This window comes from Oryctolagus cuniculus, chromosome 17 (assembly GCF_964237555.1).
Source record: "Oryctolagus cuniculus chromosome 17, mOryCun1.1, whole genome shotgun sequence".
Taxonomy (NCBI): Eukaryota; Metazoa; Chordata; class Mammalia; order Lagomorpha; family Leporidae; genus Oryctolagus; species Oryctolagus cuniculus.
The window spans coordinates 49,825,775-49,852,356 of NC_091448.1; the positions used below are offsets into that span (position 1 = coordinate 49,825,775).

General features: G+C 57.1%; 2 protein-coding genes across 3 annotated transcripts; both read right to left on the reverse strand.

The window, feature by feature from the left end:
• Positions 1–1,891: 1,891 nt before the first annotated feature.
• FBXO39 (F-box protein 39) lies at positions 1,892–11,224 on the reverse strand. Of its 2 annotated transcripts, none has more exons than XM_051825341.2 (4): positions 10,613–11,009; positions 7,504–8,610; positions 6,358–6,534; positions 1,892–5,635 (listed from the first exon to the last, which is right to left on the reverse strand). In XM_051825341.2, the coding sequence occupies exons 2-4, from the start codon at positions 8,527–8,529 to the stop codon at positions 5,507–5,509; spliced, it is 1,332 nt and encodes a 443-aa protein (XP_051681301.1). In that variant the 5' UTR covers positions 8,530–8,610; positions 10,613–11,009; the 3' UTR covers positions 1,892–5,506. The 2 variants fall into 2 exon arrangements, with proteins under 2 accessions (XP_051681301.1, XP_051681300.1); XM_051825340.2 differs by lacking the exon at positions 10,613–11,009 and adding an exon at positions 11,081–11,224 and having other exon boundaries at positions 1,893–5,635.
• A 786-nt stretch (positions 11,225–12,010) lies between these two features.
• Positions 12,011–24,874, reverse strand: XAF1 (XIAP associated factor 1). Its single transcript, XM_070061257.1, has 8 exons — positions 24,588–24,874; positions 22,535–22,711; positions 22,182–22,260; positions 20,637–20,769; positions 18,694–18,913; positions 17,836–17,921; positions 15,035–15,349; positions 12,011–12,401 (listed from the first exon to the last, which is right to left on the reverse strand). Exons 3-8 carry the CDS (start codon positions 22,211–22,213, stop codon positions 12,345–12,347), a joined length of 843 nt encoding a protein of 280 aa, XP_069917358.1. The 5' UTR covers positions 22,214–22,260; positions 22,535–22,711; positions 24,588–24,874; the 3' UTR covers positions 12,011–12,344.
• Between the last annotated feature and the right edge of the window lie 1,708 nt (positions 24,875–26,582).

Genomic DNA, 26,582 nt, shown 5'->3' on the forward strand with positions numbered 1-26,582 from the left:
GAAGGGATAGGATGGCACCTCTGTGGTCCTTGAGCCCAGCTCTGCCAGTGCACAGACGAGGGGACAGTGCTGTGGGCTGAACCCTTGTGTCCCGTCCCCAGTTCACTTGTTGAATCCCCACAGCCTGATGTTAGGAGGTGAGGGGTTTGGGAGGAGATTGGGACGAGATGAGTCCTGAGGCTGGGAGTCCTCCTGGATGGGGTCAGTGCCACCTGTGTACCAGAGAGGGGCCCTGGCCAGATGCTGAACCTGCTGGCTCCTTGAGCCTGGACTTCCGGCCTCCAGCACCGTGAGCAGTGGCTGTGTGGTCTCAGCCACCCGTCAGCACAGTGCAAGCCGATTGAGACACAGGTTCGAAGGGGAGTAGGGAGAGGAGGCTCCTTGTCCAAGGCCACCGTAGGTTTTCAGGCTCCAAACCAGGGTCCTTCTCACCCCTCCTCAGTGCCCAGTAATTTCTTCCCTGAGACTCATACCCCAGTGTGGGGAGCAACTAGGACTAGACTAAGTTACTGGAATTAAGACTTATTCTATGCATCTGCTCTCCCACAATATGGCGCTGGGAGAGGAGTAAACAACTTCTACACAGCTGCCTCCAGTTCGACCAATAACCTGCAGGAGCTGATCCTGCTCCTGATTGGAGGAGAGCAGCGTACTCGGTGTGTAGGTAGCAGAGTTGGGATTGGTGGAAGAGGACTATAAAGGAGGAGAGAGACAACATGCACCAGGAACATCAGGATAACATCTGAGCAGCCCCCGAGAGAGCCGGCTGGCGGTGTGCCACTCCCCCCCGGAAGTGGGGAAAGTGGCAGGGGGAACCGCCCCTCCACGGAGGTGGAGGGGTCGGCAGCCAACCCGGGAAGGACCAGCAGCAAACCCGGGAAGGGCTGAGCAGACGAAAGAACAGCGCAGGGTCCTGTGTCGTTCCTCCGCGAATGGGGGAGCGACACCCAGAACTCACAGGAGGGCTCCATGACCACAGCTGTGAGCCATGACCTGCCTTCCCCAGCCTCGCCACCATGGCTCTGCGCCTTCCCCGGCCTCCGCCAGTGGACCCAGCTGGACTGCTCAGAGCCCGCCTCCTGGGAACCACCCAAGCATCTGTAGGTCACATTGCCACCCCAGAGAGTTGTAACTCCCAGGCCATGTCTGCCTGGCTGGGAGGGGGACCGAGTGAATGGGACTAAATGGGACCTGAGTGGTGTCTGGCTGGAGAAATCATGCTTGCCTGGTGGAAAGGGAGGCGATGTCCCAGACAGTGGCACACAGACATGAAAGCAAGGCGTCACGGAGAGCTGAGTCCTTTTCTAGAACAGGGAGGACGTGGCCTTGGGTCCCTAGGAGCTGGGAACTCAGTCTTGGTCTCCCACGTGGGTGGCAGGGTCCCAGCTAGTTGAGCCATCACCTGCTGCCTTCCATGGCGTGCGTTAGCAGGAAGCTGGAGTCAGAAGTTGAGCTAGGTAGGACTTGAAGCCAAGCACTCTGATATGGGATGTAGGTGAGCCAAGCAGTGTGTTTAACTGCTGTGCCAAATGCCTGCCCCTTGGACGGCTTTTACCCAGAATTAGCACTAAGTAAAACTGTAGGGAGGGTCCATTCGGCCAAAGCAGGTGTCTGAGAATCCAGCCCCATCCACTCCTCCTATAAGTGTATCCAACCTCTCCATTGCGCAGATGCGAAGACTGAGGCCTGACAGCAGCAGGGATAGACTCAGGAAGTGAAGCTCTGACCCAGAGTGCTCCTAGCCCCTTACCACAAAGCTCTACACTCCGCGTGCCCGTCATGGGCAGGATCGCAGATGAGGCACTGAGGGTGTGGGAACGTGAGCTGACCTGCCCTGCCCGGGGAGGCAGGCAGCTGCTGAGTTGTGAGTACTGAGATCTCGGGCATTCAGCTCTTGCAACCAGGATCCCTTGATGCAAAGTAGTTAAAGCATTTTTTTTGAAAATTTATTTGCAAGGGAAAGAGAGAGGGAACGAGCATGAGAAAAAGCTTTCCTCTGCTGGTTCACTTCCCAAGTGCTTGCGACAGCCAGGGCTGGGCCAGGTCCAAGTCAAGATTCTGGAGCTCAGCGTAGAAGTCCCATGGGTGCAGCAGGGACCCAGGTCCTTGAGCCATCTCAAGGTGCGCCTTAGTGGGAGGCTGGACTCTGAAGCAGAGGTGGGGCTTGAACCCCGGCACTCGGATGTGGGATGCAGGGGTCCTGCGCGGTATCTGAACTGCTGCTCTAATCTTCCGCCCTTGTGGACATTCACTCGTGGACATTCACTGGACATTCACTCGTGGATCTTGGCAAGCCTTGAAGCTAACGCAGACTTCAGAGCCTCCAGCACGCCGCCGCACAGGAGGCAGCATGTAAGTCTTCAGTGGATCAGCACAGGTTTGCTCAGGTCTGCGGCGTCTCAGACCTGTGGCACTGGGTGTGTGTGTGTGTGTGTGTGTGTGTGTGTGGTCGTTTGCTTGTTCATTCACACAACAAACACTTACTGGGCTCCTGCAGTCGGCGCCTGGCTGCTGATGTTAGAGGTGAGTAGGGCAGAGCTCAGGTCCTCCTGGAGCTCAGGCCAGGGGCTGCAGAACACATCAGTTTCAAGAACACCTCCCACGGTGGACAAGTGCCAAGTGGAAATGGGATGACGGGAAAGCCAGCGTCAGCACAGCGGGCAGGCCTGTGGGGTGAGGCAGTGGGCAAAAGCCTTGCCCGTGGACTCATGCTTGAGCTGGGATGAGCCAGAGGGCAGAGGTCCCTGGGGTGAAGTATCTGCTTTTGACAATTTAGTGAACGGAGAATAGGGCAGCGAGGCTAGAGAAAGAGGGACGAGGGCAGGAACTGAGGTGAGAGAGGTGGACAGGGCTCAGACCGTGCAAAACCACGCAGACCAAGGTAGAGAGCGAAGCGGCTTCTAGCGAAACGCTTGGAAATGGAGAGCGAGCGAGCGGGAGTCCACCCAGCTCATTCATGGAAATCTCCCCCAGCATGAGGGGCGTGGCTCGAGGGCCGGCGCTTTAGCCAATCAGAGGCTGGGGGCGCGGCCAGGGACGGCCTCCTCCTTATTCCCTCCCGCAGATGGAATTGGTTGTTCGCCTGTTTCCTCGGCAACCGAGAAAGGCAACGCTGGTCTTCCAGCGCCCCGCCCCGCTTTGGGGAATGGGTTCTGGCTCCCACCTTCCCGGACGGCTTTCCCAGCGGGCGGTCTGGTCTGGGCTCGGATGGGGCCCGCGTAGGTGGCCAGGAGGCGGGCTGGGAGCCACGGCCAGGAGTGTGGCCAGTCCCAGAGGCCTGAGGGACCAGAGGAGTATCCTTGGCCGGCTGGCTCTGTTGAGAAGGTTTTGAGACCTTTGACCCCAAGAATAGTCGTTAAATTTTAAATTCTGAATGAGGTATGCAGAGATGGGCGGGTCAGATCCTTGGGAATCTCTGCTCAGCCCCGCCCTGCCCTTACAGTTACCCCACATCGTTTTCATTTTACTTTACTCCTATTAATTTTAAACTTTTACTCCACTTCTAATTTTTTTTTAAGATTTATTTATTTATTTGAAAGTCAGAGTTACACAGAGAAAGGAGAGGGAGCGAGAGAGAGAGAGGTCTTCCATCCAAAGGTTCACTCCCCAGTTGGCCGCAACGGCCAGAGCTGTGCCAATCCGAAGCCAGGAGCCAGAGCTTCTTCCTGGTCTCCCAGGTGGGTGCAGGAGCCTGAGGACTTGGGCCATCCTCCACTGCTTTCCCAGGTGCATTAGCAGGGAGCTGGATCAGAAGTGGAACAGCTGGGACTCCAATGGCTACCCATACGGGATGCCAGTGCCATTTAGCTCCTACACCACAGTGCTGGCCCCAACATTATGTCCTTCCTAGCGCACACCATTCTTTCTGCATAGACTGCTCACAAGGGCCCCTCTGCCGGCAGCGTGTTCTGGGAGCTGTCTTCTCCTGCCTGCAGTGGTGATCGCCTTTGCCAAGGTGATCGTTCCCGACCCCGGGGGAAGTGCAAGCCGTGTCCCACAAGCAGCCAACTGGGGGAGGTCGGGTAGGTCAGTGAGTGGGGAGGGAAGGCACCAGGGGAAGATGAATTGTTGACAAAAGGCTAAAAGGCATAATTATGGCCCCGGCATGCAAAAGGCAACACAAACGGAACCTGCCACGAGTCACTGTGGAAAGTATCCTGGGCCGGCGCCGCGGCTCAATAGGCTAATCCTCCGCCTTGTGGCGCCAGCACACCGGGTTCTAGTCCCGGTCGGGGCGCCGGATTCTGTCCCAGTTGCCCCTCTTCCAGGCCAGCTCTCTGCTGTGGCCAGGGAGTGCAGTGGAGGATGGCCCAGGTGCTTGGGCCCTGCACCCCATGGGAGACCAGGAGAAGCACCTGGCTCCTGCCATCGGATCAGCGCGGCGCCGGCTGCAGCGGCCATTGGAGGGTGAACCAAAGGCAAAAGGAAGACCTTTCTCTCTGTCTCTCTCACTGTCCACTCTGCCTGTCAAAAGAAAGAAAGAAAGAAAGAAAGAAAGAAAGAAAGAAAGAAAGAATGAATCCTGGGATTTTATTCCCTTAGAGTTTTTGATGTGTACAACAATGTCCCAGGCGCAGCAGCAGTGTGGTCTGTGGCAGGGGCCCGGGAACTGATCACAGTTAACCTCTCATTTCAAACATACTCTCATTCCCTACAAAACTCACACAAGGTCCTCGTAGAAAAACTGAGAAATATGGAAAACATGAGGACAGCGAGCGCCACTCATAATCCTGCACCCATGGCCATCTTTGGTGTCCTTCTTCTCTTTTCTGTGTAGTCCCTCTGTGTGTTTTATAGGATTGAGATCACACTCGGCAGCCAGTTCTGGTACTGATTGTTTCCTGCTAAAGGTGACATGAGGGATATTTGTCTAAGACATCCCAAACTCTTCCCGGTGCACCTGAGGACCGGCCTGGTGCTGCCTGGGAGGAAGAAGAAGGAGACACAAGCAAAGCTGAGGCAGCACAGCCTCCCCGTGGGCCAGGAGCCCAGCTCCCTCTGCGGGAGTCCTGGCTCTGAGCAGGCGACTTCCTTGCTCTGGCTGTGTGTGACCAGTCCCGGCCACGACATGGAGGTCAGCTCAGCTAGAAAGTACTTCCAAGCCAATCATGTGTGTCTGGAGACAGCAGGATTCTATATGCTCCATGCCATAGGCTGACCGGAGCTCAGGGTTGCAGGGGGCAGGGTCCCCGCAGTGGGGAGAGAAGCCACTGTGAGTGGCCTTGGGTTGTGTTTTTGGCTCTGTGGCTGAAGGAGGGTGTCAACCAGCAAACCAGAGTGACAACAAGAGAAATCAGCCTCAGGTGGTTGGTAAAGATAGCACTTTAAAGCCCCCTGAGGCCTTGATGTCACCAGCAGGGGCAGCTCGCCTTGGTGTGGAGCTGGCAGGGAGGAGAGGGGAAAGGAAGGGGGTGCGGGACAGGGAGGGGTGCCCTGACTGCAGCTGGATGAGAAAGGCTTTTCAAGTCCAAAGTGCTCCTGGTTTGGTTCCTCTGGAGGGTGCTCATTACATCATGGGGTAAGCGATGACAAAATAGTTCAGCTCTGAATCGATCAGCTTTCTGTACTTCCTGTAAATTTCCCGGAGAGTCCTGTCCTCTTCGTTTGTCTCATATCTGTTTGTATAAATCCTCACCTGCGCCACAGAACACACCCGCCACACCCAGGGGGCACTACGTCAGTTAGGGCCTCACAGGCATGCAAATCCTGCACTGCAAATCCGACTGTTGGCCGAATGTGCAGGGGATTATTCTAGAACCCTCACAGATTCCCCACATCTGCAGATACTCAGGTCTCTTAGGAAGCCTGGTGTAGGGTTTGCGTTTGATCCGCACGTACCATCCCACACCCGGACTCATCTCTAGACTATCTACACCACCAGATACAACCCAAATGCCGTGCCATCCTCACTTGTTAGGGCGACAGTGACAGCGGGCAGGTCTGTAGGTGTCCGGGACACTCAGAGTCCTGAGCCTAGGGATGCAGAATCCCTGTTTTGTTTCCCGCTAAAGGTGACATGAAGGATATATGTCTAAGACATCCCAAACTCTTCCCGGTGCACCTGAGGACGGGCCCGGTGCTGCCTGGGAGGAAGAAGAAGGAGACACAAGCAAAGCTGAGGCAGCACAGCTTCCCGGTGGGCCAGGAGCCCAGCTCCCTCTGCGGGAGTCCTGGCTCTGAGCAGGCAACTTCTCTGCTCCAGCCGAGAGTGAGCAGTGAACTAAGAAGGAGCTGCAGATCGGCTGCTGTGACGCTGGCCCTTGCCAGCTGGCAGACCCCAGGGGAGATGACGGCCCACCTCCCCTCTGACAGCTCCCCCCTCACCCGGGATGCCCCCGCTCTGGGTGGGGCCCTCACCTTGAGCGTGCGCAGTGCACACTGCCCCTCCTCCTGGCTCTTCAGGATCCGCTCCACAAACCTCACGTCAAGGAAAGCCCAGATTTTGAAGTAGAACAACTTCCTGCAGGATAGGATGAGCAGGTGCAGCTCCTCGTCCAGGGACTCGTGGTTGTTGTTGAACTCGAAAGTTAATTTCTGGAGAAGCATCAAGGAGGAGGGGGTGTGTGGGCGGTGGTGCTGGGGGCGGGCTCCTTCCATGCCATTTCCATGCCCTGGCTTTGGGGCTGATGGCCTTGGCATTCGGGGACTTTGCAGATAAGGGACAGTGCACAGGGGGTTCTTGGAGGAAGAACTTACATCCTCCACTCCCTGAGGATGCTGGTGATCTCCCAGGGTTGTAAAACCTTGGAATTTGGAGGCAATCTCTCTGGAGCCCAGAGGCCCAGGAGCAGGCCGCAGCCCTGCCGAGGACTGGCGCCGAGGACTGGCTTGGCGACCACGGGGAGCTACAAACCCCAGGTTCTCCTGTAGCACAACCGGGTCACCTTGCGTGTGCCCTTCCCTACCTCAGGGTTGTGTGAACGCCTCCCGAGTTCCTCCCTTGCAGGATAGGTGTCAGTCGTGGTGTTTATCCCTTTTCTAAGCGGCGGTTACGCCACTTCCAGGTCCTTACGAGGAAGAAATGGTTCTGACTTTATAGATGGGAAAGCTGCCACATTACAGAACCACCCAGAATCTCTGCGCTCAAACCCTTCAGTAACCCGAGTTCAGGTTGGTCGTCCCCACTCCATCTCCCCACTTACCAGGCTTTGCTATGACCAGATGGGTCCCCAGCTTAGGGCCGGTGACAGGGAGCCACAGGGCCTGCTGTGCGCTGTTGAGGCCCAATGGAAAGGCAGGAAGAGGGCTGTCCGCCTGCCGCCCACCTGTAGAGGCTCCTCCTGCTCGGGCCTCCTGCCGCTGAGCCAGGGAGGTAGGCGCTTTCCCTGGTTGCCAGCGACCAGCAAATCCCTGTGTCCCCCATGCAGCAGTGAGCAGTGGCCTCCGTCGGCTGCGGTGGTCTCAGGGGGGCAGGGGGATGCTTAATTTGGTGCCATTTCTTGGGAGCCCAGGCAAGAGCAGGCAGCAGCTCCCACGCCCCCACCTCCCTCCGTCCCCGCCTACCTGCAGGGTGTGCCGGAAGGTGGGCAGGAGCTCCGTGAGAGTGGGCCGCATGGACCAGTCGGGGTCGCTGAAGTAGCAGCTTCGCAGACTGATGCTTCTGATTGGGATCTCCTGCAGGAGGATCCGGGCCAAGCACTCATGCTTCATGATCCGCTCAAAGAAGAAGTTCACCTTCAGGTTGGGGGCCTGCCCGGCCAGCTTGGCCCAGGACATGCCCCAGATGACCTGGCGGTGGGGGTCGTGGATGTGGCACTTGATGTTGATGGTCCAGAGGGTGCCGGCATTGTGCTCGCACAGGGTCTCGAGCAGCTCGTCAGAGACACAGTTGTAGTTGAGGGTCAGAGACTCCAGGTTGTGGAACATGGCCATGGTCTTGTGGAACTGGGCGTTGCTGTAGACGGCCAGGTGATGGCTAAAGTAGTCTTCGATGTTGAGCTCGGAGGCCATGTTCTCGTTCCGGAGGGAGCTCAGGGCATTGAGAACGTGGCAGCCCTGCTCCACGGTCAGCCTGGCGCCTTTCAGGTTGAGATAATCCAGGTGCCTGCCCATTTTCTTTAGGAAGAAGCTGAGGCTCTTGATGAAGGCGGTCCTGATGCTGTTCCTCCAGACCAGGCGGTCCAGCTCCAGGTGCTGGATGGACAGCGACTTCAGGCGGCTGTTGCTCTTGCCCAGACACGACAGGAGCCCGCGCATGGTGACCTGGAACTTCTTGGTTAAGACGGTGTTGTAAGGATTCAGGAATTTGATCTCCAGGTATTCCAGGTAGCGACCGAATTTCTTCACGTACCAAAGAGCGGACTCGAATTCGGAGGCTTGCACCCTGGAAGGTCTCCCGCTGAACGTGATGGTCCGGTAGCGCCACAGGTCAGCCGAGTACATGATCTGGTTCCACTTTCTACAGACAAGGGCCGCCCTGGACCGGTCCCTGTCGCCCAGCCACCAGAAGACGCGACGCAGGCACACGTCGGGCAGAGTGGCCCAGCAGCCCTGGTCTTGCGGCTGCGTCAGTTCACTCTCTTCGTCCATCAGGGACCCGGGATGTCCCGTGCAAGCTGTGGAATGGGCAGGGCTTCCACAAAGGGCGGAAGAAAAGCAATCACTTGTTTCCTGCCGGGAGTGAAAAAGAGAAGCCGTTACCTCTCAGCCGGAAGTTGAACCAGAAGACATTGTGGCGGGTACAGGTTGCTGGGAGATAAGAGGCACCATTCCAGCCACATTTGTGGGAGCGTCACTCATAGTCTCTCCAGGGACATGGGGCAGCGCTCAGTCACAGGACGGGGAGAGAAAGGTTCAGGTATTCGCACAGAGGACGGGGAGCACAAACAGGATCAGGGTGAGGGGGAAGCAGAGAGGGCTGCCCAGAGGAGGTGGTGTCTGTGCTGGGTTTGCAAGGATGAGTAGGAGCTGTGGGGCAGACTGGGTGGCTGGGGCACTCCAAGCAGAGGGTGTGACATGTACAAACCTGCAGAACTGTGACTGTGTGGATGTGCTCATGCAGGGAACTAGGAGTGTTTGGTGTCTAGAGTTGAACTTGTGAGTGGACACAGAGTGAGTGACGTGCTGAAGGCCATGCCCTAGAGGCCAGGGATTCCCTCCGTCCCCTCTCCCCGAAATCTGGACTTCCGGCCCGGCTTGCCCCTTTCCTGGGATGTGGGCCGCCTTACACAGTGGGCTCCTTTGCTGATGGCTGCCTTGCCATTCAAGGGGTACCAGGGCGGGGGGAGGAACCCCAGAAGGTCAAGGTGCGCATGTTTGGGAGGGATGAGGTCAGTCTCGCATTGCGGTCTCAGGTGGAGCCTGGGCGTGGCGGAGGGATTGGGAAGGGCGATTTCTTGGTGACTGGGGAAGGTGAAGCCGAGTCAGCTGTTGGATTGCGGGGGACTCTACGTGCCCAGCTCGGGGGGTCCGCAGAGCCGGCGTCAGGCTGTGCACAGCATCTGCTGAAATTCTCCAGACTTTGTGCTGGCAAAGCTTCCCCTGCCCTAAAGCCCGCTGTGGTCTTTGCCTCTCTTGCCCAAAGACCCTGTAATTCCAAGTTCAAGCCCTGCCATCCCCTAGAGCTGCTGTTGGCCACTTGACCCAGGAAGCCCAGCATCGTGGATCAAGGCTCCTAAAACCACAGGGCTGGCAAGAGCCCCGGGCGTGACTGCCTTACAGATGGCCCCTGAAGCCCAGGGAGGGGAGGAGGCCTCCCAGGGGGAGCTGCCCATGGAGGACAGGGCCTAGGCAAGGACGAGAACTTGCCGACTCTGTCTGCTACTGTTTGCCCTTCTCCTTGGACCTCAGGGGAACATCCATCCTGTTTCTCTGCTCAGGACAGACATTATTGGTTCGTACAAGACCCTGCTCTGGTTTTACTTAGTCATTATTCCCTGAACTCCCGCCCCGCTCCCACAGGCAACTGCTCCAGAGTGTCGGGTGTGGAGGTACCTGGTTTTGTTTACACGTGCGCTCACCACCTATATGTTTTCATCCATTCAGTCCCGTGGCTCTGAATCTCTTTCCCCACTGTGGCTATCAGCCGAATAGGACCCCTGGGGGTCTCTCATCCTCCATGTCTTGTGACCCCCCCCACCCCCACCAGGTCTCTTCCTGCTCCCCCCAGTGCTGCTGTAGCAATGAGCATCCTCAAGCAGGCACCCACGGGGGCCTTCCTGGGACCTCCTCCACTTGTCCAAGCCCCACCGTCATGCGGCCTCACTGCCCGGGAGCTCTGGCCCTGCCCTCAGTGGGCTCTCCCATCTGCAGACCCGGACATGTGTGGCAGAAGGGACTAACAGCAGTGTGCTCCACCTGTGACCCCAGGCTCACTGTCTGTCTCCACATTCAGCCGGGCCCCTTCTGTCTCCTCTCTTGCCAGCGTGCAGCCCACAGCACAGCCCTGTCCTGCCTCCCTCTCCCAAGGCACCTGCCACACACGCTCCTGAGGCTGGCAGCATCCTCAGGCTTGCTTTGAATGGGTACTCACACGTCTACCACAGGAGGAACGAAGGATGTTGCTACAGTTTATGGGAAACCACCCAGCGCCAGGGGCCCCCAAAGCACTTGGCATGCATCCGGGTACTCCAGGAAGGCTAACCCTGTGGCAAAGTGGAACTAATGCCCTCACCGTGGCAAAGGGGCCGGAGAATCATCGACGCTTAAGAGGAGGGGACAGGGGTCAGAAGAATGTTGCTGAGCTTGGTGGGCTGCAAGGGCTGATGCAAGGAGCCCCCAGAGGCTGGAATCCCCTTCCTCCAACGCCCGGCCACCCAATCACCAAAGAGGCAGTGTAGCCTCGTGGGCTGGATCCCAGCTCTGGTCAGCTGCAGTTGTGTGACCTCTTGCAAGTTAACGTGTGCCTCAGTGCTCACATCAGTAAGCAGGGCTTGTTGGAAGAGGAGAGAGGGCAAGTGCAGAGGTGGGATTCGAACCAGGAGAGCCCTCCATAACACCCAGCTGCCAACCCCGGAAGGAATCCCAAGCGCGCGCTGGGTCGCCCAAGAAAAGGGGCAGCGGCCCGGCCTGGCCCTGGGATCTCCTGCAGCTGCAAGCTTCGCCAGCCCCGTCGCGCACGCGGCGCGCCCTCGCCCGTTACCCGCTCGCTGCGCCCCTCCGGCTGCGCCCGCCTCGGGCTGCGCGGATGGCGAGCAGGCCTGCCTGTTCCGCCCGCGTCGCCGCTGCTCCGACGCCAACTCCGCCAGCGCCGGGGGCTCTGCACCCTGCCATCCCCCGGGCTAAATGCCGAGCACCGGGCCTCCTTTGTGACGCGCGGCCTCCTGCGGGGCTCTGCTCTGCCCCTCCGGGCGCAGGGGCGCAAACCTAGAGTTGCCAGGTCGCGGGCCCCGGTGGGCAGTGCAGGCAGGCGCCCCGGCTAGGGGCTGGGAGGCCACCATGGGCGCGCTCCACGCCGGCCCCACTGAGTGCCAGAACCAGGTTTTGCCCCGAACTTGAGGCTGGGATCCTCCCGCTCCTCCCAGTGCCGACCCAGCCCCAGGAGACTCAGCCTGGGGGCCTCTCGTGCCCCGTACCCGACAGAGCCAAGCCCCACCTTTGCACTTCGCACAGCGCGGGGCGCGCCTCACCTCTACCCAGGCAGGAGCTGGGGCACCGAGGGGGCTTCTCAGAGCCCAGGCAGAAAGGCTGCCTGCCGGCGTCTCTCTGCTCGCCCAACTGCGTTCCCTGCCCAATGGCGTCAGCGCCATCCTCTGCCCTTCCCCCATCGCCTACCACTCCCCAGCCTCTCGTCCCTCCCTCCCTCTGCTCTTTAGCCCTCAGGCTCTCCTGGCTGCCCGCCCTGCCTCATCCTGCGGATCCTGACCCCCACTGCACCCGCCCTCTCTTGCCCTGGAAAACCGACGAGGAAACCAAAGAAGGGGAACCCGCAGCCTTCAGAGAGGAAGGTTTTATCCCAGGGTCCTGCGTGTTGGGCCTGGACACTTAACTGGACCCTTTTCTCCTCCTGGTTATCTGTAGCCCTTGGGCAAATCAAAGTCTCTGTTCCAAAGAAAAAAAAGTAAAGTGCAAATATGTTTTAAAATATTTATTTGAAAGGCAGAGAGAGAGAGAGAGATCAATCTTCCATCCGGTGGTTCACTCCCCAGATGGCCACAGTGATCCGAAGCCAGGAGCCAGGAGCCTCTTCCAGGTCTCCACGAGAGTGTAGAGGCCCAAGAGAGCTGGATCAGAAGTGGAGCAGCCAGGACATGAACCGGCAGAGGCTTAACCTACTAAATCCATAGCGGTGGTCCCAGTACAAAACTTCTAAAGCCCGAAGCCTGAAGGCCAAGACAGCAAAGCAGCAGGGAAACCAGGATACAAACGGAATCTTCCAAATCGGTAATACCTTTCCATTTCCAAGTCTACCTGGAAGTTCTCACTTGTCCTCCTCTCAATGACGCTAACCGCTGGCATCTCTCCTACAGAAATGGAAATAAGAACGTTTGACGTGGTGCAAGCCAGAGGATTTCTGGAATATCATTGAACATTGCTGTTCCCCTGTACCCAAGCATGAGCCCTGAGCGGCAGGTGCCGCAGATTTGAGGGTGATGACATGGAAGAAGCATGGTGTCCCCTGTATGCCCGCTGGCCCAGCCAGGCGGGTCTGGGAGGTTTGTGCAGTGCTTCCTAAAGGCTGCTCACCCTCAGGGAGTGCAGGAACAAATGAAAGAACGCCTACACCAGGGACTCTCAGGCAGAAAAAGCCACATTGTTTGACTTGACGGGAGGGCATTGCTGCATGTTAATGTGAAGGTGCAAAGTGTGTGCAGTAGGATTCCAATTGTGGATGTCTGTCTATTTGTTTTAAAGGTTATTTATTTGAAAGTCAGAGTTACACAGAGAGGGAAAGAAGACGGAGGGAGACCTTCCATCCGCTGCTTCGCTCCCCACATGGCTGTGATGGCCCAGGCTGGACCATGCGGAAGCCAGGAGCTTGGAACTCTATGCAGGTCCCCCATGTGTGTGCAGGGGCCCAAGCTCTTGGGCCACATTCTGCTGCTTTCCCAGGCATATCAGCGGGAAGCTGGATCAGAAGTGGAGCGGCTTGATCTGGGACTCATATGGTATGCCGGTGTTGTAGGCGTTGGCTTAACTCACTATGCCACAACACTGGCCCTGTGTATAGTTACGTAACAAAATATGGGATACCCAGTTAAATTTTAATATCAGCAAAACAAAGAACTGGGGCCGGCATCGTGGTGTAGCACGATGAGACACCTGAGACACCGGCATCCCGTAGAGGCGCTGGTTCGAGTCCTGTCTGCTCCACTTCTGATCCAGCTCCCTGCTAATGTGCCTGGGAAAGCAGAGAAAAATGGTCCATGTGCTTGGGCCCCTATAACCTATGTGGGAGACTTAGAAGAAGCTCCTAGCTCCTGGCTTCAGCCTGGCCCAGCCCTGGCTGTTGTGGCCACTTGGGGAGTGAATCAAGGAGATGGAAGATCTTTCTCCCTCTGTGTAATTCTGCCTTTCAAGTAAACAAACAAATATTAAAAAAAAGAAAGATAGAAAAGAAACCCCAGAACTATTGTATGGGGCATACTTACACTAAAACATGCCTTTATTTCTCTAAAACTCAGATTTGATTAATGTTGTACATTTTTAAAATTTTTATTTATTTATTTGACAGAGTTATAGACAGTGAGAGAGAGAGACAGAGAGAAAGGTCTTCCTTCCGTTCACTCCCCAAATGGCCGCTACGGTTGGCGCTGTGCTGATCTGAAGCCAGGAGCCAGGTGCCTCTTCCTGGTCTCCCATGCGGGTGCAGGGGCCCAAGCATTTGGGCCATCCTCCACTGCCTTCCTGGGCCACAGCAGAGAGCTGGACTGGAAGAAGAGCAACTGGGACTAGAACCCAGTTCTAGGGATGCTGGCACCGCAGGCGGAGGACTAACCGAGTAAGCCACAGTGTTGGCCCCAGTGTTGTGCATTTTATTTGCAATATCTAGCAATGCTATTATGTAAGGGTGGAGAAAAGGGTAGCAGGAAGCGGAGCACGCCCTGGGAGGCTGGGAGCAAGCATACGTGTGCATGAAGAAATTAGAAATGCAGGTTCGGAGTACCTTCCTGTAAGGATTGTGTATCAAGTATCACACGTAAAGGGAGACGGCAGGGCAGTGAGTAGAGCAGGGTACCGTGCATGGGGAAATAAGCACTCCAAGCCTGTTCAGCTTTGTGTGGGCACAGATGAACTTGGACAGGCTGCCCACAAGGCTGCCGGACGCCTGGCAGCTGGGAGTGGCAAATGATCAGCTGCACTTTTGTCCTTCCTTGTGTCGTCTCCTGTCAAGTCGTCCCAACAATCCAGGACTTTTGTGTTTTGAAAAATAGCAAATAAATTAAAAAAAGAAACATTAAAAAAAATAAAGTCTCCAGTCGAGAGTTTAAGCCACGGAGCCACGCGCACGGGGATTCCAGGAGAAACCCGACCCCTTTGTACCCCTCTCTGATGGTGTGATCCAGAGGAAGCCACTCAACCTTGCTGTCCAGGTTCCTCACTGAGAGATGGAGATGAACGACCTGGCTATGGCTTGTGCTGAAGACTAACCACTCAAAGAGTTCTGCCCGACAACCAGCACACGCACGATGGCCCATGCCTGGGATGACACTTCTTACCACTGTGAGAAGGGCATTTAGAGTGATAGGAAGTGCAAGACGACCCTGAGCTGCTAGCAACAAGCGTCCAGCGCCATCAGGATCCTGAACAATACAGGCGCGTGGTCTCCGGGTCAAGCCTGAGTTATCTGTACCGTGTAAGCCAGGGAGACTGAATACTGTCTGCTTCGTTCATGTATTCAACAGTTTGGGAGTGCTTGCCGCGTGCCAGCGCCCAGGCTAGGAAGCTGGAGGCACAGACACAAGAGATGTGGCTCCGCCCTCAGAGGCAGTCCCGTCTCTGGCAGTTGGTGCAAATGCAGCAGGTGGCCAGCGCCGGGAGAGCGCACAGAGATATGGAGTAGCCGGGGGAGAGCCCTCTGCGGCTGCCATGCCGTGAACACCCAGCGGGTCTTAGCTGCTTCATGGCGGGTGAGGAGGGGACAGAGGCGTGGTACCTGGTGATGAATCAGGGTCGGCAAGGGGAGGAGGATGCCGCACTGAGGACATTGCCGCAGGATGTCGTAGGCCACCTCGCCTGCTGAGGTTGGGGTGGCCCTGGGCTCGAGCTCCGACTTCCAAGGCAGATCTATGGATCGGGTTTTTCCTCTTGCCGCCTGCTTTGTTGAGCTTCCCGAAGGATGGAGAAACCCATTGATTTGTTTTGACTTTGGACGGACGTCTTTCTTTGCCTTGGAAAATGGACTCTCAGCAGCTGGACGTGGGAGGGATGGGGGCCGACTCTTTGGCTTCGTGACTGGACCACACGTACCCTGCAATCGGGAGTAACATGTCCACTTTAATGATGACTCCAGTTTGCATGGGTGGACAATACAGTAGAATAAACAACCCCAATCTCCCCACTACAAAACACGGCTGACCTTCAAGTTCATGTCCAGCCTACCAAGCAAGTAAGAAAAGTCTGCATTCCAGGAATAAAGGCCTGGCTGATTGCTATGGCTTGAATGGGTCCCTCAAACATACAGCCAAGAGGTAGGGCCTTTAAGAGGTGGTTGGGGGGCTGGCACTGTGGCACAGTGGGCTAAGCCTCTGCCTGCAGTGCTGGCATCCCATATGGGTGCCGGTTCTAGTCCCAGCAGCTCCATTTCCAATCCAGCTCTCTGCTATGGCCTGTGAAAGCAGTAGAAGATGGCCCAAGTGCTTGGGACCCAGCAGCTGCATGGGAGACCTGGAAGAAGTTCCTGGCTCTTAGGTTGGGATCAGCTCATCTGGCCATTGTAGCCATTTGGGTAGTGAACCAGCCTATGGAAAACCTCTCTCTCTCTCTGGCTCTACTTCTATCTGTAACTGTCTTTCAAATAAATAAGACTTTTTTTTTTTTTTTTAAAAAGATGCTTATTAAAGAATGATGATTTGGGGCTGGTGCTGTGGTACAGCAGGTTAAGCTGGGGCCTGCAGCACTAGCATCCCATATGGGTGCTGGTTCAAGTTCCAGCTGCTCCTCTTCCAATCCAGTTCTTGCTATGGCCTGACAAAGCACTAGAAAATGGCCCAAGTCCTTGGGCCCCTGAACCCACACTGGAGACCTGGAAGAAGCTCCTGGTTTCAGATCGGCCCAGCTCCAGCTGTTGCAGCCATTTGGGGAGTGAACCAGCAGGTGGAAGACCTCTCTCTCTCTCTCTCTCTCTCTCTGCCTTTCCTTGTCTCTCTGTATAACTCTGACTTTCAAATAAATAAACAAATCTTTAAATAAAGAAAAAATAACATTGGTATAGAAAGATGCTTTTGCAGCAGAAAAGGCAGAGAGTGGAGTATTTGCATTTTGGGAGCGGTTATCCAGAAGTTGTGGAGCAGGATGGAAATCCAGGGTTTGTGGCCACAGCTGCGGTTCCATTTGCACGAGAGCCCCCCACTTTGTCACCTCTTGGTCACTAGTCCACACATCATCAGCTGCATTCTCATTTTGGCGCTCACCAACTACCTGCTTCTGACTCAAAAGACATGGACCACACACATGAAGGTGCTTCAGAAGGTTCTTGGATAGTGCGTTTTACAGAGAAAAAACAAAAACAAAAACAAAAACAAAAAACAGCATGGGTTTCAACAGCTGCATGTGCTGACTTAGCATTCCGGGGGCAGGGCCCAAGATTCTAACGCGCCCAGGTGGTGCCGAGGCTGCTGGCCCACTCATTGCACCGTGGGAAGCTGGGAGCTGCACGGCGCAGAGCAGCCAGGCGCTGGCCAACAGATGATGCTTAAACGAAACACGGTCTGATCATCCCGAGGCCAGGAATGGAACAACGCGCCCGACCTGATGAACCTCGAAAACGCCACGCAGAGTGCAAGAAGCCGGTCTCACAAAACCACATGTTGTGCAGTTCCCTTTATAGGACCTGTCCCCTCAGGAAGATCCAGAGACAGAAAGCAGATTAGTGGCTGCCGCAGGCTGGGGAAAAGGGGCGGTGGGGAGCAGCTGCTAATGGCTATGGGGCTCCTTTTGGGGGGGGGTGACACAAATGTCCTGGAACGCGATTGCACAATCCCATGCATTATACTCAAGGTCATGAATGATCACATTTATGTGTATTTTCACGCAGTAACTTCAGAAAACAGACGGATCCCGTCTAAGGTCTCTTTGGTTCTGCTATTGAATCATTCTGAGGACTGAAGGCGTGAGAAAGGCAAACAGCTCTCTTCCCAAGATGGAGAGGACGCCCTCGGACAGAAGCCTTGGCGAGTGTCCCCCACCCTGTGCAAAAGACGCAGACCGGGCACAGGAAAGCCGTGGAAGGTGCTTTGGGTTATGGAGGGGAGAGTGTCCGAGTGTTCCCAGGTGGAGTCTATCAACCAGAGGCAACAGTGCACCTCTGCAGAGCCCCCCTTTGAAGCCCAGCGCTGATACAGGACAAGGAAAGAAGTCACTCAGCTTTGCCCGGGAGCTCACAGTCTGATAGAGAAGACTTCCTTATGGAACAGGAAATGGTAAGACAGGCCCTACGGGGGACCACATGCCAGTGTCCAGGTTCTGAAGACTGGAGCTGGCCAGAGGAGCTTGGGGACACCAGGAGTGGTCAGCGAGGCTCCTTAGCAAGCCGGGCACAAACGCAGACCAATTATGGATGAGTTAGCCTAACGCAAGTCACCAAAACCCCCTTTTTGAACAAGGCAAAACATCAATACGGGAACCCCTAATATCCGTGCTTTATGGAATTGGCCACTGACTCCTTCTTTCACAGCATACATGTTGGAATATGAACTAGCCACTGGCACCGCTAGAAAGTGACGAGTTGTGACTTACCAGATGGTGGAAATAATTATCTTCTGGGATCATCTGGTCGCAATAGTCACAACAGATTTTCCTCTCAGGAGCCAAAATGTTCTCGCCTGAGTAAGCACAGAAACACCACCACGAATGAATGCCCTTGGCCATGGTTAGCCCAACTGCCCGACACCTGCCGCCTGGCCTTGAGTCTGCTGCGCTGCCAGCATCCTCAGCCACACGGGCAACCCGCGGCCCAGAACCCACATCGTTTCCCTCACGGCCGTGGATGTGACGCGCAGGCAGGGCCTCGTACAACCCTGACGAGGCGGCGTTTTGCTGGAGCGGGACTTGCTTCTAAGGAGACGAGGGAGCCGCAGTTACGAATGCCAATCCACCAATCCAGCGGAACTGGCCTGCTTCCTTTTACCAACTCGCTGGCTCTGTCATCCAACGTGCTGTTGACCGTGTGCGTTTTTGCTGACTGCTGATGTGACTGTTGCCGTGTGCTGGGTATGCGGGAGCCTAGCTGTGCCGAGAGCATGGGTATGTGCACGGATCCCACCCTTCTCAGTGTTTCGTCGGGCACAGTTGATCCTGGGTAGATTATCTACCAGCAAAGATTACCATCCGAGGGGTTTTAGGCTGACTCCATGTCACCAGAACAACCGATGACATCAACACAAGATCTGTTCCACCGATGGCTGTGGCCTCCTCACTCCCTGTGGGACTCCAGGCCCTCACCCCCTGGCCTCTTGGTCACCTTGGACCAGGATAGACACACAGCAAGGTCTGGAAGAGCCAGCTGAGCTGAGACACACGCAATGCACACGGCTTCCCTTCCTCGCATCCCGCCCAGGAGAGAAGCCCCTCCTCCCCCCAGCCTGAGCTGCCTACCTTTCCTGAGCCCGGAAGCCTGCCTGCCCCCACAGACACCTCTGTGCTGGGCCAGCTCATGGAGCATGACGAACCGGCCGCAGTCCGGGCAGCGCTCGGTCCGCGCCCCGCAGTGGTGCTCGTGGGTCTGCAGCTTGCTGAGGTGCACGGCCAGCTCGCAGAACTTGCACTCCACGGGCTGCTCCAGGTGCTTGTCGGGTCGCTCCAGGCACTCCTCGGGCTGTGGGAGGCAGCAGGAAGGGCGTGGTCTTGGGCCTGCCTCTTTGACCACAGACAGGTCAAGGACATGAGCCCACGTTCCTAGGGAACGGAAGCTGATCGGAGGAAGCAGGGGGAAGGGCCGGAGTGCGGGACTGTCTGTCTTAGGGAAAGATGAGCTCTCTTGGACTTGGGGACTGTGGAAAGCCCTTCCGAGCAGTATCGGGGGCAGGTGCACCCGGGCGCCCTGGTGGCCTGGTTCTCACTGCTCTCTGAGCCTACCTGAGCAAGGAGGGAACAGCCCGGTGAACATGTTAACTGTTGGCCTCTCCTCCCCTCTCACTGCCCTTTCCACAGGGTGGCCAGCTTGATGTCACGGAGGAATCACACAGGGACTCCCCTGCTATAATTCCAGCAGTCTGATGGCACATTGCACAACTGACCTAAACATCCAGACACAGGACCTCCAACCCTGCACTCCAGCATGGAGTCGTCCCACCAGTCGTCCCAACTGGTGCCTTCAGTGCTGTGCCAGATGCCCACCCACCTTTTTAAAACTTCTATTTTGTTTGAGAGACACACCCACGACCCGCCTCACATCTGCCTTGGCTCATGCAGCTGCAGTTTTGTGTCCATGAGCTCCTAGAGAGTAGGGATTGGGTACAGCTACCTCAATCTCCCTCCATCATCACCCAGCTTAGTGCTCAAGAAGTGCCTGCTGGCCCAGTTAGAATTGAGATGGTTGCCTAGGGGCTGGCGTTATGGTATAGTGGGTTAAGCTGCTGCTTGCGACACTGGCATCCCATATCAGAGTACCAGTTCTAGTCCCAGCTGCTCCGCCTCCAATCCAGCTCCCTGCTGATGTGCCTGGGAAGGCAGCAGAGGGTGGGCGAAGTGCTCATGCCCTTGCCACCCACAGGAAAAACCTGGATGGCATTCCAGGCGCCAGGTTTCAGTCTGACCCAGCTCTAGCCGTTGCAGGAATTTGGGGAGCAAACCAGCAGATGGAAGATCTCTTTCTCTCTCCCCCCCTCTCTCGCCATCACTCTGGCTTGAGGACTCCAGACAGAGAGATGAGGGGCCTCAGGAGGCGCTGACATGAAAAGCAGGGAACAGAAATCAGCCAGGCTGCCCCCCTTCCTGCTTCCCTTCCGCGCGAATGTTCAAAGAACCAGCAACCCTTCCTGCACCAGGGACCCCTGGTGTGGCTGCTGTATGGCAGCCGTAGGGGAAGGACTGGAAATGGAAACTGTCCTTGTCACAGACAGGGACTGAATGGGGCGACGCCAAGTGGCTGCAGGGAGAGCAGGATGCAGGCTCCGGCCCCCAGGCCCCATTTATGTGGCTGCAGGGAGAGCGGACACTGCCCCCCCCCAGGTCCCGCCCACATGGCTGCAGGGAGAGTGGACACTGGCCCCGGTCCCCAAGTCCCGTCCACATGGCTGCAGGGAGAGTGGACGCTGGCCCCGGTCCCCAAGTCCCGTCCACATGGCTGCAGGGAGAGTGGACACTGGCCCCGGTCCCCAAGTCCCATCCACATGGCTGCAGGGAGAGCGGACGCTGGCCCCGGTCCCCAAGTCCCGTCCACATGGCTGCAGGGAAAGTGGACGCTGGCCCCCGTCCCCAAGTCCCGTCCACATGGCTGCAGGGAGAGCAGACACTGCCCCCCCAGGTCCCGCCCACATGGCTGCAGGGAGAGCGGACACTGGCCCCGGCCCCCAGGTCTCGTCCTGCCGCCCCCTCACCTGCTGGTGCTCCTTGAGATGGTCTGCCATCTTCACCCCCGGGATGGGCTCCTTGCACTCAGGGCAGAGTTCCAGGAACCTCAGGCAGTGGGCCTCATGGAGGGCGAAATGGGCAGAAGCCACACTTCTTTTGCTGCAGGAATAGGGGAGAGAGAGCTGCGGGCTCATCGCCATGGTATCCAGCGTGGAGTTGGACTTCACACCTAGGCCAGCTCTCCAGAGCTGCTCAGCACTGCAGGTGTGGCGATGAAGCCCGCTACCCAGCCCTGCCCACGCTGGCCCCGAGTCGGAACAATGCGACATCATGACACTTAGAGGTGGGGATGCTGTACAGAGTCCTCACGGTGCCAGGGGAGGGGGAGGGGAGCAGCCAGGAGGGACGGCTTACAAAGGAGACTTTTGGGGGGTGATGATTCTGGGACGGATTCCCACAACTATGTGAGCCATCACCTGCTGCCTCCCAGGGTAGCAAAGTTGTTTTAAAAACAAGATAATAGGGACCAAATTCTGAATTTTGTCATTGTCGTTATTGCTGCTTATTTGCTGCTGCCCCTGCTTGGTCCCCAGACATTTAGGACAGCGCTCCTGCCATGCTCAGAGTCCCTGCACGAGCCGTGGCAGTGAGAGCTGCCCAGGTCTCTGAGAGTGCCGGCCAACCACCTGCCCGCCTGCAGGAGGTCGCAGGGAATGAAGCCTTGGGAGCCTCCACTGCCCGGATGTCCCCAGGAAACGCCTCCTTTTGTTCCTGGGTTCTTACTGCTGGCAGCTTGCGGGGAAGGAAACTGTGTGGCTGCAGCCTCAAGGCCCAGGGGACCAGGGCAGAGTGCGGCCAAGTTGCTGGCGTGCGGGCGGGCCACGGACAGGAGCTGGACAGCTCTTGGCATCCGCAGTGCCCGGGCAGATGCAGGCTAGCGGCTTCGCTCTCCCTTCCTCTCTTCTCTCCCTGGCCTGACCCCTCTGCTGTCCTTGAGCCCATTCAGCGCCCAGAGGGCGAGGAGGTGGTTGTGGCTGGAGCAGAGCTGTCCGGGGAGGGTCCACCCTGGTCCCCACCGCAGGTGGAGAGCAAAGCTGTTGTTCCCAGGCCAGGTGCTGCTGAGTTACAGGTGTGCTCCCGCCCCCAGCTTGGCCCTCCGAGCCCACTCCACAGCTCCTTCTGAATGGGAGGGTGGGAATGGTCCTGGACAATCTCCCAAAACCCCTTCCTTCCACAGATCGGCCCGGGGACCCCATGAGTGTCATTAGAACCCCAAGCCAGTACTCAGGCTCTGATACAGAGGGGCTCTGAGCCTGGCTGTTGAACTTGAGGCTGACGCAGAAAGTCTAGGGTCTCCGGGAACAGGGAGTGCAGGAAAGTGAAGGCTGTGCTGCCCACCCTTGGGGAAGCTGAGAGCTTCCCGCGCTGGCGGCTCCCTGTCCCCTCCCACTCGCCCTTCCCGGGGTGTTCTGGGCAGGACCGGTCCTGCCTGTCTTGGAAACAGCCCCGTGTGCTATGTGCCCCTGTCCCCCGCCAGCCTGGGGCACCTGCAGGAGAAGTTGCCTGCTTACCAGCGCCCGCACTCCTGGAAGTCACCCTCCATGCTCCAGCCTCTGGAGTCTCTCGGTTGAGTTTCGTTTCGTTTCGTTTCTGCAGAAAACAAAACTGAAAGTTGCGGTAGCTGCCCAGCCCACAGCTCCCGGGAGTGGGGTTAGCAGAGTCCTCCTTCTGGGCTGGCGGCGAGGTTCCCTAAGGCTGGACGCCACCAGGAAGCCAGCCCCTGCAGGCTCCTGCCCTGAGCTGTCACGGAGGATGGGGGCAGGGCGGCAGCCTGTCCCCTCACCCTGCTGGTTTCCCTCCATCTGGGTCTCCATCCCTTTTCCTAAACCACTGACTCCCACCACGGCCCCTCCTCGCTGCTCACCTCTGCTTGTCGACCAGGTTGAACTTGAGGGTTACTCCCTGAGAAAGCAGCTCCTGGTCCCTTGAACCTTCTGCTGGCCCTGGTGGGTGACAAGCCCAGGAGGAACCCAGAGTCACGGCTCGGTGGCCTGGGGCATTGCCCAGCTCCTGGCCCAGCTCCTGGCACTTGTCTGTCTTCCTGTTAAATGATTACAGTAAACACACAACACTAAGGTGGAGGGCACTTGGAGGAGGTCCCGTTATCCTCACCCCATCTTCAGTGGGAGAAACTGAGGCACGGAGGTGCGCTTCGAGTCACACAAGGCTCAGAGCCAATAGGCAGCAGGATCAAGGATCAGAACGCAGCCAGTGTTGCCCCGCTGGGCTTGTCTCTGCTGCAATGGCCATGGGGTTGAGGGATCTGGGTTCGAGTCCTGACAGTGTCATTCACTGGCAGTCTGGGTCACCTCAGCCTCTCGGGCATCCATGTTTCCTCGTCTATGGGATTACACGGGGGACGTGGAGCAGGGAACTCTCAGAGTGCAGTGCCCCCGGGAATCGTATGCAAAATCGTCCCCATGTACTCCTCTCCCTGAGGAGGCACCAGCGTCTTTACTGGACTCAGAAAAGGGGCCCAGGACCCTCAGATGGTTATGAACCACCAGGCTGCTTGACCTCCAGTCTCTGAACCCCTGAAAGTCAAAGCAACCAAGTAACATAGGTCCTTGGGGCTGGCTCTGTGGCGCAGCGGGTTAAGCCACCACCTGTGATGCCAGCATCCCATATGGATGTCAGTTCGAGTCCAGGCTGTTCCACTTCTCATGCAGTTCTCTGCTAATGCACCTCGGAAAACAGAGGAAGATGGCCCAGGTCCTTGGTGTGGGCCAGATGGAGTTCCAGGCTCCTGGCTTCAGCCTGGCCCAGCCCTGACCATTGTGGCCATTCGCGGAGTGAACCAGCAGATAGAAGACCTCTCTCTCTGTCTTCCTCTGTCACTCCGACTTTCAAATAACAACAACAAATTTTCAAAAAGAGGTTTTCTCTAGAGCAGTATGCAGTGCTGCCACAGCTCTGTACATCTGGAATTTAGCTTGGTGCTTGATTGCTGAAGCAGGCAGTGCTGAGGGCGTGGCCTCGCCCACCACTCCACCACGTGCACACAGCCATGAAATCATCAGTGACACATTCTGCAGAACACACCCCCGGTGTTCAGGGACATCTGACTGCTGTGGTAACACCGTCAGAAGCACCTGGGGAGGCCACCCCTCATGCTGAATTTTTAAAAGGATGCTTCGTGTTTACTCGTATTTCTGCTTCCCAAAATTTTATTCATTAAAAAAAAGCAAAGCCAAAACAAGCTGAGGGCAGGCATGGCACTTCGGGATGAGCCATTAGTTGGGACACCTGCGTCCCAGAGCAGAGTGCTGCTTCAAGTCCTGGCTACTCAGCTTCAATCCGCTTCCTGCTAACGCGCGTGGGCAAGCAGGGCACGAAGACCCAAGTACTTTGTTTCCTGATAACCCACATGGGAGAGTTGGAAAGTTCCCAGTTCCTGTTCTGACCCAAATCCAGCTGGTGCAGGCACTTGGGGAGTGAACCAGCAGATGGAAGTGCCCACTTGTGCTCTCTTGCATGCTCTCTCTCTCGCTCACTCTGTCTCTTCCATTCTATCATTCTACCCCTTCAAATAACTGAATAAATAAATAATCTTTTAAAAAAAAGTCAAGGCAGGCAGGCGCCGCGGCTCACTAGGCTAATCCTCCGCCTTGCGGTGCCGGCACACCGGGTTCTAGTCCCGGTCGGGACGCCGGATTCTTTCCCAGTTGCCCCTCTTCCAGGCCAGCTCTCTGCTGTGGCCAGGGATGGCAGTGGAGGATGGCCCAAGTCCTTGGGCCCTGCACCTGCATGGGAGACCAGGACAAGCACCTGGCTCCTGCCATTGGATCAGCGCCATTGGAGGGTGAACCAACGGCAAAAGGAAGACCTTTCTCTCTGTCTCTCTCTCACTGTCCACTCTGCCTGTAAAAAAAAAAAAAAAAAAAAGTCAAGGCAGCCTTTAACTCTTCAGCACTCACCGTGACTGTGTGCACATTTGTCCCAGCGTTTTAATGAGCTTTCCTGCAGCTGGCAGACGGGTCGCAGCTTCTCACAGACCCACAAAGTGTACTCTGATGTTCAGATGTCCCCAGTTCTGGGGCATCCCCGTGGTGGGGACCGGCGGCGAGCCCTCGACGTGGTCAGTGCAGAGTCTGGCCGTAGTTTGAGGCTCCTGGTGCTCCGGGTGCGAGGACGGCTGCTTCCACCCTCGTCGGCACATTCGAATCACTTGGGAAGTTTAATGAAAACCACGCTGCCTGCCTCGCCCCAGAGAGGGTGCTATCCCTGTTCTGCGTATTTGTGGGATTTTTTTTTCAATGGCTCAGGTGATTCAAATGTGCAGAGAAGTTGGGCGCCCTCGGGGTGGGAGGGGAGGGCTGGGTCCTGGGCTCAGGTGTCCTGAGTTCTGGGGGTCAGCCCTGAAGCTCCAGCCTGTGGCCCACAGCCTTGCACCTGGAGAATGAGGGTCTTCCTGGAGGCTGTGAGGCAGAGCGGTGCGGAGAGGAAGGAAGACAGGCTGGGCTGCTGCAGGACCGAGGGCCTGGAGGAGCTGGTGAGTGTCCCCGGAGGCCTGCCTCAGATGCAGTGAGCACCCAGCTGTCACAGTGGGCGAGCTCCCTCATGGCCGAGCACAGGGGCAGCCCACCCAAGCCGAGGGGCGGCAGACAAGCTACGTATCTGAGCCAGCCCAGGGAGCAGCTGGGGAGGGAAAGGCCACGGGGAGGTGGGGACGGGTGTGGAAGCTGCCTACATCCCTTGAGAGATCCGCTCAGGTGGGTGCCCCCAATCCCCATCCCTGCCCCACCAGGTCCATAGAGTTGTCCCAGACCCTTGCTCACCGCTGGGGTCCAAGACCACTGTCTTGAGCAGTGACAAGCAGGCCTGGAGAATTTCTGGTAGGCCTGGGCAATGGGTCGGGAGCGGCCTCTCCGAGGAGGACAGCAGGAACAGAAAATGCCCAGTCAGGGGCGCCAGCCTCCAGGAGGAACCAAGTGAAAGAGCGCGTGCTAGAGAGGGAGGGTCGAGAGAGCTGGGAACCACGGCTCCAACATTTCCTGCGTCCCAGGTGCTATGCTAAGCATGAAGCAGGCACAGCTTTGTTTCAATCTATCCAACAGCGCAGGGGAGGGGAGGGCAGGAGAGGGGAGGATTAGCCCCATTTTGCAACAGGCACGGGGACAGTGATTGTTCAAGGTCACACTGTGAATGTCAGAGCTGGGCTGAAGCTCAATCCAGGTCTCCCGTGTGGGTGACAGCAAGCCAGTGACCTGGGCCATCACTGCTGCCTCCCAGGGGCTGCATCAGCAGCAAGCCAGAGTCAGGAGCCAGAGCCACAGGACCCCGTTGATGTGACTCAGGGTTGGGGCACTTCACTGAGCTGCTTCATTTGACAGCGGGTGTGGTGGGAGCACTGGGTCGAGAGGTGGAGGGATCAGGGTTGGCAGCCTCATCCCCTTCCTCATCGACTGAGTCCTCCCGACCATGGCTGCCACACCTGTCCCTCTCCTGCAGTCTGTGAACACCCACAGTTCTAAAGCTAGAGCTTTCACACGTTGTCTCCTGCTGAGCTGCCCAGGGAGGGGGCAGGGTAGCAGGACTGCAAGAGGGGTGCATGGGAGGGACACCCTGGAGGACAGGGACCTGAGATGGGGCCGTGGCGTGGGATCAGAAGGGACTGTGAATTTCTTATTCTACATTAGAAAATGTATTTACAGGGCCAGTGCTGTGGCATAGTAGGTTAAGTCTCTGCCTACAGTGCCAGCATCCCATATGGGCACCACTTCTGGTCCAGCTCCTTGCTGATGGCCTGGGAAAGCTGTGGAAGGTGGCCCAGGTGCTTGGGTCCCTGCACCCACATGGAGACCTGGAAGAAGGTTCTGGCTCCTGGCTTTGGATTGGTCCAGCTTCGGCCGTTTGGGGAGTGAACCAGCGGATGGAAGACCTCTGTCTCTCCCCTTCCCCATCAATATTGC